An 11,958-nucleotide genomic window follows, 5' to 3' on the forward strand; every position below is an offset into this window, starting at 1 on the left:
AAACTTGGTAAGACCAAGTATCGTTCTTCCCAAAGGACTCACGGCCTAGTTTATTTATGTGATTTGTTGATTAGCTAGGACTTACAAACGAAATATTTAGATTTTAATATGCAAGACAGAAAAATAAACATGTATGCATGAATTGATCAATGGCAAAGACAGAAGATAAACACTTTCAATGGAATATATGAATGAATATGTTGTTGGGGGTCAATTTCATCTCATCCACTCTCATACATTTTAGGAATTCAACATTCAAATCATCATTGTTAATGCCACTCTCTAATGTACCATTCTAGATGGCTTCTCCCTAATCAAATAGTTCATACAATTCCTAGCATTCCTAATGATTAGTTCATAAACGCAGGAGCTTAACGGCAACCAATATAATATTGTCAGTATAATATTGGGAGAAATTCCCCGGATCTAGACTTCCCCGTACGTGCCCGTATCGACAAAACCAATAATCATGCATTAGAATGAGTTAAACAATGCAAGCATTGAGCAAAGAGGAAAAACCCTAACTAATGATGAAAGAAAGCATATGTCTTAATTCAAAGATGCAAACAACAGATTCCATATATGAGAGCTTCAAGAGATTACATTGATTCCCCAACAAACATACAAGGTTTAGTTCACCATATTCATGGTGAACCTAGATGAACAATGAAAGTATGAAAGAGATAGAAAAACCCGAGAAAGAGAAGAGGAGAGCTGTCACCATCTCCCAATCTACCCTCAAGGGGTGAAAAGAGAGAGTGTTTGCCTCGTTTCTGCCAAAGATACCTAACTAAAGGACGTGCAAGCCCTTATATACTAATTTAGAGTTACAAAAGATTACAAAAGCCCAAGCCCAAAAAGTGCCGCTCAGCGGTATTTACCGCTCAGCGGTGGTTGCGCGTCTTCTTTCTTCCCCTCAGCGGCCATTTGCCCCTCAGCGGTTCCAACGCCACCTCCTGAGTGCCGCTCAGCGGTAGTTTGCCGCTGAGCGGTGCCTTCGACTTCTCCTTTTTGCACTCTTTCTTGTCTTTTCTAATGTCCTCTCTCTCATTCTTCACTTCTTTCACCAAATTCACCTCAAAACCTGCACAAAAACACTCAAATCAAGTGTAAACCTGTCCAGCTCTCTTATTTATGAAAATATAACTAAAAGGCATGATTTCAAGCTAGTTTCTAAGTCTAAAGGTTGCTTTTACTATAAATTTTAAGCATGAAAATAACAGTTTTTCAACTGTTATCACCTGTGCCCTTCCAGCATTTGGCGGCCTCAGTACCGCTCGACCTCCCATATTGCACTCGCTCTCCAAGTGACTGTTTCTTCTGCAGCGATTGCAATACTTCCCTCCAACCAATTGAGGACATGAAGACTTGTAGTGAGGACCCCTACACCTAAAACATCTGACCGCTTCATGTTGCTCAGACTGTCCGACAACCACCATAGCTTGCGATCTACTCGAGTTCAATGGTTGTACTGGACGAGCGTACGACGGCCTATTCCGATTCAGATTCGTCCTTGATAGAATTGGTCCTCTGGTTGCTTGTTGCCTCTTCTGTTGTTCGACCTCAGCCATATTTTTCTCCAGTACCTTGGCCCTCTCAACCATTGCAGGAAACGAACGAATACACAGGCTTGAAATTAGTACCTTCAAATCACTCCTCAGCCCATTCTCAAACTTCCTACACTGCCACTCCTCATTGGTTGCCATTGTATTGAACCTCAATAAATGTTTGAACGTGTTAGTATATTCTGACACAGATTTTGCTCCTTGCACCAGTTGAAGGAACTCAACTTCCTTAGCGTAACGAACGCTGTCTGGGAAATATTCCTCATAGAACTTGTTCCTGAAAACCGCCCAAGTAATGGGACTCTGAGCGTCCGTTAAGATAGCTTTCATGCTCGTCCACCAGTGGCTAGCTTCACCAGTCAGCAAGTATTTTGTAAATGCTAACCGGTTGTCATCCGAACACCTCTTAGCGTTGTAAATACGCTCCATATCCCTCAGCCACTGGTCTGCCTCATCAGGAAGGCATTTTCCACTGAATTTTGCAGGATGGTGTTGGAGGAAACTTTCCAAGCTCCACTCAGCAGTAGGTTGGGCAGCGTTGGAAGAGGATGCCCCGGAGTGTGCCTGGTTGCTGCTAAAATCTCCATCAACTGCCTTTGAGTAGCCTCAGAGTTGGCGCGAGAGGCCTCCAAACTCTGCATAGCGTTCTGGTTTTGCTGCATCAGAGTGGCGTTCTGCTCCATCAGTGTGTTACTCTGCTGTTGCAACCTATCTATCACCGTTTCCAACAGCCTAGCGTTGTTGGACGCATCTGGCTCATTAGGCTGTGGAGGAGGAGGAAGTCTAGGTGTCATTTGTTCTCTGGAAACAGAGAAAAACGAGCGTTAGTCCTGTTCAAAGAATTGAAAATAACTCATTAAACACAAATTAAGCACACAGCAAAAATACAGTGTACTCATAACCTACAGTGTCCCTTAAGAGAAAAAAACTGCTCTGATACCACTAATGTAACATCCCAAAAATACAGTAAACACCATATAATAGAATTAATTACGATTAATGATAAACCAAATCAGTCTTAATTAACGAAAGCAAAGGTTCCAACCGAACGGCCTTATAAGAAGTTAATTACAAAACAACGCTCGACCCAAGCATACCTGACCGAACGGTTTACAAAACAGAAATACCGAACGGTCAATTAATAAAAAGGGGTCGCTCTAAAATCAGCACAATAAAATATCTAATCTAAACATCTAACCGAACGTCTACTGTTCAGCCTTCACTTCAACGTCTATGGGGTTTGCTTCCTCCAAATTTTCTTCTCCCAGTGTTTCCTCAGGCAACGCCTCTCCATCTGCTCACATCCACACGGATGATCATTGCATAGACAAGACGGACGTACAATGACGATCGACAACGCAAAGAAAGATACACAGGGTAAGCTTATTGAATTTAATTCAAGTAAAATCATGCATTTCATAACACATCAGACATATCAAATATTCCACAACATATAATTAAATCAATCCTATAACTAAATCAATTCCTGATACAAGACTGACCGTCCGGACTGTATGAATCTTGTGTAACTACTACGTTCGTACACTCGGGTGATGTAGTAACTGGAAATCTCATCAGCTCCCACCCGAGGTTAGTCCGTTCCGTCCAAAGTACTCCTAAGGACTAGGACCTCCTGCCGTTCCCACACATGATGTACCCCCTCTACGTGAGGACGAGTACTCACGGAACATCAGGATGAAACGTCGGCTAAGCTTTGTCCACATTCATACATTATTAATCACAACTTTCATTCTAGAGTCGTTCCTCCCTGGAACGCTCGTTCAAATTCCACAACCATAAATTCATCTCAAATATCATTCATTCTTTATAATTTTCCACTTTAGTAATGTTTCCATCTTTCATTCCACTTTCACAAAATGACGAACGTTCAGCTCACTTCAAAATGGGAACGAACGTTAACACGATACAGGATAACCCTCGTTTCTGAACAAGAAGAAACGAACACCTTTCCAATGACAGACGTTGTGACCACTTGAATCAGTTAAATGAACTGATTCTATAACAATTCAAATGATACTTAGAATAATTTAAGTACAATAAATATAGATCGAATCCAAATGGATAGAGACCCCACAAGGTATTTAGATACTTATACAAAGTACGATTTAATCATAGAGACTAACCGCCCGTCAATGACTGAACGCGGTAATGGATATTTATTTAAGTTTTGGACGAACGTTACTGAAACTTTTGGACGAACGCTATTTCTACTCGTTTGGTAATTAAGGAAAAAAACGAGCGTTCGGTATAAGACCGAGCGCTACTTAAGACGTACGCTTTGGAACGAGCGTTCGGTATAAGACCGAGCGCCACTTAGGACGTACGCTTTTGGGACGAGATCCTTCACTGATTTGGGTTCATAATAGAGAAAGGTAGTAAGGGTACTATACAATAGTGAAATTAGATTTCGAAATGACTAAGAGTCCAAAGGTATATTTATAAACTTTTCACTTCTCACAAAATACTTAGGATATCTACGTTTGGCCGATCGCTCAAACGTAGCTCTAAAAAGAGGGCGTTCGTCCTCGACATGAATTCTTTCCGAATGAAAGAATTGAATCCCAATGAAATTTGGTAATAACACCGAACGGTCAAAGACCGTTCGATGACGAACGTTCAATATCATATGAAAATTCATATTTAAAGTTTCATTTACAGTAAACAAATTTCTCAGCATATACTTTCATATATTCATCTCATCATACATTTCATATTTCAGTTTACTCATACCGTAGTCTATTTCATCATTTTCATACATCAACTCATGATCATAATCATATACCAAAAATCAAATATTCCAAATTCATACTTTATACAACACATAGAACGTACATACAGTTCAGTGCAAACATAGGAATTAAATTTAATAAGCTTCCCTTACCAGGATTCGTGAACGAACGTCCTAACGTGGATTCTGGATTCACCCAACTACAACTTTTATCCTCAAGATCACTCCCACTCTTCCAACTTAGTCTAAACATATAAAATCAGAAACAACTTAGACTTATAACCTACGCATGAAACCAGAATTTGGTTATGCATGATACCCAGGAACAAACGACCAGAAGCGAGAACTTACCAGTTTCAGGGTCTGGATCTGTTCGGTCCAAAAGAAGCTTACGGCGTCGGGAGTACTTCTATGGTTTCTGAAACGTGAACGGAGAAGAGAAAGGAGAAGTTTCAGCAGAGAGAAGGTAGAGGTTTCTAGAGAGAGGGTGGAGAAAAATGGAGGTCTAAAGTTAGGAAGAAGAAGAAGCGTGCAGAATAATGAGTAGAGTTTTTCAGAAATGATTTCTTTGTGTTGCCCACGCCCCAAAAACGGACGTGCGCCCTTCTGCTGACACCTGCACTCCACTTACTGACTTCAGAATGTTCCATTTGACACTTGGCAGCGCATGCAATCAGAGTTTTAGTGCATTTTTAATGCTTCTGAGCAAGTGGCGCGATGCATTTCTGGAAGCTAAAAGGTGACTAAGCAGTGTATTTAAACGAGACCTGACACTTACCAAAGCAAAGCAGTCAACAATCCTTCTGTCTACTTACCAAAGTAGTATAACCATGTGATACTGACTACTTACCAAAGTAATCTAACGAGGTGATCTACTTACCAAAGTAGTATAACCATGTGATACTGACTACTTACCAAAGTAATCTAACAAGGTGATCTACTTACCAAAATAATATAACAAGGTGATATTGTCTACTTACCAAAGTAGCACAATAAGGTGATATCGTCTACTTACCAAAGTAGTACAATAAGATGATATTGTCTACTTACCAAAGTAGTACAATAAGATGATATTGTCTACTTACCAAAGTAGCACAATAAGGTAATATTGTCTACTTACCAAAGTAGCACAACAAGGTAATATTCCGCCTACTTACCAAAGTAGTACGGTTTATGCCAAATTAATCTCTCATTATCTCACCTACTTACCAAAGTAGCGTCCGATTTCAAACATCTTCCCTCCCGACTTACCAAAGTCGTAGGAAAATAAATAAATTTCGAATTTACAATTATGACAATAATTCTTATACCACCCATCAAATTTTACCATAAACTTATTTACAATTCATGATTTAACTCAAATAATTATTACCAACTCAGTAATATTCAATATAATTATATATTCTAATATAAAATATATTATATCACTTATCTTCAAATTTTCAAAATACAACTATACATCCAATTTAAGAATATAATTATTCAAGAATTTATCCAATACAAATAAATTTACTATTTCGTGGAAAGATTACTCTTCACTCATATCAATAATTAAAATCTGAACCAATCAGACTAACAAACAATATGTTTAAATCATATGGTAAAAGTTTCAGTCCAATCTAACGGTTAATGAGGCGGAAATCATAATTTATGTATAAATGATCCAAAAACATAAATTAAGCAGTATTGAGATCCTTGAGAAGATACGAAACTAATATCTATAAATCTGTGTCTCCGATTTCAAATCTGAACTGTCAAAGTATGACACTATCTTTTAGAAACAACATATTAAAATGTCAGGGTAATCCAACGCCTAACTAAGTAGATATGGAGGTTTTACCGAGGTAACTCAGAGACAAAAATTTAAGTGGTTCTCGGTTAAACTCAAAATGCGGAGTGAATTCCTCTAAGCACAGACATCTAATTCCAAATCTGAACGGTCAAGATCACCTAATATGTCTTATGAATTTCATACTAAAGTTTGGGCTCAATCTAACGGTAAATGGAATATATATGAAATATTTACCATTATAACTTAAGAACAGAATTGCAGTGTTCATCAAATATTTCAAACTCTTGAAATTTCTTTCTCTAAACATAGACCTTCAATTCCAAATCCGATCGGTCAAATTGTATTAATATGTCTTAGGGATCATATATCAAATTTTGAGGTTGATGTAACGGTCAAATAGGTCAAAATCTCTATTTTTACCGAGACAACTTAGTAACAGAACTATAGGGTAACTAATTTACTCAAACTTGCAAGATTTATTTCTCCAAGTACAGACTTCTATTTTCAAATCCGAACGTTCAAAGTTTAGTAATATGTCTTAGGATTCACCTATTAAAAGTTTAGCTAAATCCAACGGTGATAACAATTAATAGAAATTTTTCACCATAGTAACTCGAAAATAAGAAATTATAATCATGAAACCCAAATTTTACACAAGTCAATAGATAACTACCATTACCAAATTTTAACACATTCATACTCATATTCATGATCATAACAAGAAAGGATTAGCTCCCCTACCTCTTCTCCTTGCAAGAAATTATTCACTCTTGATACTCCTAGATCACCACCTTTTCTTGTTTTCACTCTCAATTTCAAAGAAAATTCTAACTTAAATCTCTCTTCTCTTTTCCTCCTCTCTTATGGCCATAAGAAGCTTATACCAAGAGAATGAAGCCTCTTGGAAGATGCTTGCCATAACACCATGGAAAGAAAAACAAACAATTGAAAGGGATGGGTTCCCTTTACTAAAACATGCACCCATGTTTCACGGGAAACAAAACATCAACCTCCATGCTTTTTTTTTCTTATTTTCCATATTAGTATTAATTTTTATTATTTAACTTATAATTATGTCCCTCCTTTTAACCAAAGATTGCCAACACAAATTGCATCAAATTCAAATAATTAATACAAGAAAAACCAAGCTAAACAAAAAGGTAAAAAAAATACAAACAATAATCTTTATCTTACATATGCAAAATATGTTTGAAACTAATTACACTAACCAAAAATTTATTTATTTATTATTATTATTTTTCATACTTTCTACATACTAATGCACACCATAATTAATTATTCAAAACCACAACATACATAAAATTACTTTTATTTTTCTATAGGTCTTACATTCACTCCAACTCCAAAAATTTTCGTCCTCGAAAATTAATTGTTACTCAAACAAAAGAGGGTATTCTTTAATCATATGATCCTCTAGTTCCCATGTCATGTCTTGGGTTTCGTCGTTCCAAAGTACCTTCACCGTACGAATTTCCTTTCCCCGTAACTTCTTTGTTTGAACTTCTAACACCCTTACTGCATCGCTTCGATAGTAAGATCTTCGCGCACTTGAATGTCATCTGTTTCCAAAACATGAGTCGGATGAGAGACATACTTCCTCAGCTGCGACACATGGAACATATTATGCAAGTTCGCCAACTGTGGTAGTAACGCTACCTCATATGTTACTGGTCCAATCCTCCTAAGAATATCGTAAGGACCGAGAAACTTTGGTGACAACTTCCTTGATTTAATAGCCCTACCTATGCCGGTAACCGGTGTTACACGTAGAAACACATGATCTCCTTCGTTGAACTCCAGAGGTCTCCTTCTCTTGTCTGCATAAGATTTTTTCCGACTTTGTGTTGCACGCATCCGATCTTGTATCAACTTGACTTTTTCTGTTGTTTGCTGCAATAACTCGGGACCTACTGAAATTGTTTCTCCATCCTGAAACCAGCACAAAGGTGTCCTGCACCTTCTCCCATACAATGCTTCATACGGTGTCATTCCAATGCTCGCATGAAAGCTGTTGTTGTATGTGAATTCCACCAAAGGCAAAACCTCACTCCAACCTCCCAAATGATCCAATACACACGTTCTCAGCAGATCTTCCAATGACTGAGTAGTCCTTTCTGTTTGTCCATATGTTTGAGGATGATAAGTTGAACTCATTCTTAACTTCGAACCCAAAGCCTCTTGCAATTGCTGCCAGAACCTTGACGTAAACCTTGGATCCCGATCTGAGACAATGCTATTTGGTACACCATGCAATCTCACTATTTCCTGAATATACAACTCCGCAAATTTCTGCATTGACATTCTCAGGTTGATTGGCAAAAAGTGAGCACTTTTCGTTAATCGATCAACTATCACCCAAATGGAATCATGACCCTTCCATGATCTTGGTAAGTGAGTTACAAAGTCCATCGAGATGCTGTCCCATTTCTATTGGGGAATATCCAACTGTTGTAACATTCCACCTGGCCTTTGATGTTCTATCTTAGCCTTCTGACATACCAAACAAGAAGATACAAACTTTGCCACATCCTTTTTCATCCCAGTCCACCAGAAGGATTCTTTCAAGTCTTTGTACATCTTAGTCATACCAGGATGTATGCTAAGACGACTCTTGTGTCCTTCTTCTAGAATCATCTTCTTCAACTCATCCTTTGCTGGAATGCAGACTCTATTCTTAAAACGAATAATACCATCTAATCCCAAACTGAAGTCTTTAGCTTGATTTGTTCCCAACAACTCCACCGTATCTTGTAGACTTGTGTCTTCCTTTTGTCCCACTTTGATCTCTTCCAAGAAATCATTTGTGATCTTTAAATGACAACACCAAAGGTGATCTTGGCTCAGCTGCAATCCCAAGTTCATATCTCTGAACTTCTCTATTAATTCAAACTCCTTCACCATCAAAGCTGACATATGCATTCGCTTCCTACTCAAAGCATCGGCTACAACATTTGCCTTCCTTGGATGGTATTGTAACTCAAAATCAAAATCCTTCAAGTACTCAATCCACATTCTCCGCCTCATGTTCAACTCCTTCTGATCGAAGAGATACTTCAAACTCTTGTGATCACTAAAGATTTGAAAACGTGATCCGTAAAGAGAGTGCCTCCAAGTCCTCAGAGCAAAAACCACAGACGCTAATTCGATGTCGTGCGTTGGATAGTTCCTTTCATGCACCTTCAACTGTCTCGATGCATAAGCTACTGGTCGCTTCTCCTGCATCAATACACAACCGAGCCCATGGTATGAAGCATCACAAAACACTTCAAAAGCTTTAGAAGTATTAGGAACTGCTAATACTGGAGCATTTGTCAACCGTTTCTTCATCTCTTCAAAACTTGTTTCACACTTGTCGGTCCATAAGAAAGGTTGTTCTTTACGAGTCAATTGCGTCAAAGGACCCACTATCTTGGAGAAACCTTCGACGAACTTCCTGTAGTAACCAGCTAGGCCCACAAAACTTCTTACTTCTGACACCGTCTTTGGACGTTCCCACTTTAGCATTGCCTCCACCTTCGTTGGATCTACAGAAATTCCTTTGGCAGAAATCACGTGACCAAGAAACTGTATTTCCTCCAACCAAAATTCACACTTAGATAATTTCCCAGACAAATGATGCTTCCTAAGAGTTTCCAACACAATCCTCAAATGCTCTGGATGTTCTTCATGATCCCTTGAATATATAAGAATGTCGTCTATGAACACAACAACAAATTTATCTAGCCACGGTCGAAATATTCAATTCATGTAATCCATGAATATAGCAGGAGCATTGGTCACTCCAAACGGCATCACCACATACTCGTAGTGACCATAACGTGACCTAAAAGCCATCTTCTGACTATCCTCTGGTTTGACTAAGATCTGATGGTAACCAGACCTTAGGTCAATTTTTGAAAACACACCAGCTCCTCGCAATTGATCCAACAAGTCATCAATTATTGGCAGTGGGTACTTGTTCTTAATCGTCAACTTGTTTAGCTGTCGATAGTCGATGCACAACCATGAACTACCATATTTCTTCTTTACTAACAAGACTAGAGCTCCCCATGGTGTCACACTTGGCCTGATAAACCTCTTCTCCAGTAGTTCCTCAATTTGTCTCTTCAGCTCTGCTAGCTCTTTCGGAGCCATCCTATACGGAGCCATAGACACTAGTCCAGCTCCTGGTACCAAGTCTATAGAGAACTCCACTTCCCTGCTCGGTGGCAACCCTGGTACTTCATCTGGAAAGACATCCTCGAACTCTTCCACTACCGGAATACCCGTCGTCTGAACCTCAAAACTTTTCTGCTCTTGAGCTACCAGTACAAAACACATGGCCCCATCACTAACATCCTTTAGAACTTCTTTGGTTGAGATCAACTCTAAACCATCTGAGTCTGGAAAAACTAATCGTTGTCGTCCACAATCAAGAAGAACGTGATTGACGGTCAACCAATCCATTCCCAAAATGACATCTAAGCCTTGCAGAGGTAAGGAGATTAAGTTCACTTTGAACTTGCGTCCGAAGACTACAATCGGGCATCCAACACAGATTGAACTGGTTGAGATCTGACCCGATGTTGGTGTAGAAACCATCAATTCATACCTTAGATTACTCACCGGTATACTTAAGTCTTTCAAATAAGTAGAAGAAATAAAGGAGTGCGTAGCTCCAGAATCAAACAATACATGTACACGTTTACCAAATCAAAACACATGTGTCAAGCATGAGATTACTTGGCTTTGCAGCCTCTTCACTGGTCAAAGCGAAAACCCTTCCAGTTATCTTGGGCTTCACGCCAGAAGAACTTGGTTGTTGTGGTGCATGTGCTATCTTCTTCTCTGGACAAACATGAGCGAAATGTCCTGGCTTGTTACACACAAAGCACCTTTTCTCTTCAACCTTCACTCTAGAGAGCTTAGGACAATCCCTCTTGTAGTGCGCACCACCGCATTCAAAACATTTCACAACTGTTGGTATAAGCGGTTGGGGTCGCTGATATGGCTTCTTCCATGGCTTTCCTCTAATAAACTTGTTCTTCTGAGTCTTGTCAACTCGGTTTCGGTTTATTGTCAATAACTCCACCTTTTTTGTCTTCAGGTCATATCTCAGACCCTGCTCAAATCTTTGACACTTCCACCCTTCTGTCATGTGCTGACTATAAAAATGGATGAGATACTCAAACCTATCGATGTACTCTTGCACCGACATCCCATTTTGACGCAAGGCCAAAAATTCTTGCTCCCTTTCGATCTTGGCACTAGTCGGGAAGTACTTTTCCAAAAACTTGTCCTTGAAACTGTTCCAAGTAATAGCCTCTTCATCAGATTCCATCAGTCGCTTCATACCATCCCATCAGTACTCTGCTTCCTCTTTCAGTATAAAGGTTGCGTAATCTAGTTTTTCCTCATCTGTGCACTTGATCATATGAAAGATCTTCTCAATGTCCTTGATCCAAGCATCTGCTTTATCTGGCGTAGCCCTTCCATTGAACCTCGTTGGGTTGTGCCTCAAAAAGTCATTCAACCTCGAATATGTCCTCGGTTCCTGAGTGGTATACTGCCTCTCCATTGCGTTGATCATCCGATCAACAACCCGATTGAAATCATCAATTGGAGGTGTTTGACCAACATTGTTAGATCGACGTGCCATGTTCTACCATATATGTCGAAATAAAGTAATTCAAACACAAGTCAAAACAATGCATATCTCTACCTTTCAAACCACTACTCTCCAACAGAGCTACATAATCATCACAACAAATCACAGAGTCACACAACACAAGTATACGAGCTCACTTCCCAAAAGCCCCAAAAGATTTTCGAAAACCATTACTGTGATACCA

At 39.1% G+C, this 11,958-nt stretch overlaps 1 protein-coding gene across 1 annotated transcript; it reads right to left on the reverse strand.

Moving 5' to 3' along the window:
• Positions 1 to 10,811: 10,811 nt before the first annotated feature.
• Positions 10,812 to 11,447, reverse strand: LOC148200281 (uncharacterized). Its single transcript, XM_088112888.1, has one exon. It carries the CDS (start codon positions 11,445 to 11,447, stop codon positions 10,812 to 10,814), a length of 636 nt encoding a protein of 211 aa, XP_087969014.1.
• Between the last annotated feature and the right edge of the window lie 511 nt (positions 11,448 to 11,958).

The sequence above is a fragment of the Vigna umbellata genome, chromosome 4, assembly GCF_029865625.1.
Source record: "Vigna umbellata cultivar VRB3 chromosome 4, Vumbellata_1.0, whole genome shotgun sequence".
NCBI classification, from domain to species: domain Eukaryota; kingdom Viridiplantae; phylum Streptophyta; class Magnoliopsida; order Fabales; family Fabaceae; genus Vigna; species Vigna umbellata.

Coding starts and splice junctions, on each gene's coding strand:
- LOC148200281 (XM_088112888.1), bottom strand. CDS start 11,447: ATGGAATCTGATGAAGAGGCTATTACTTGGAACAGTTTCAAGGACAAG.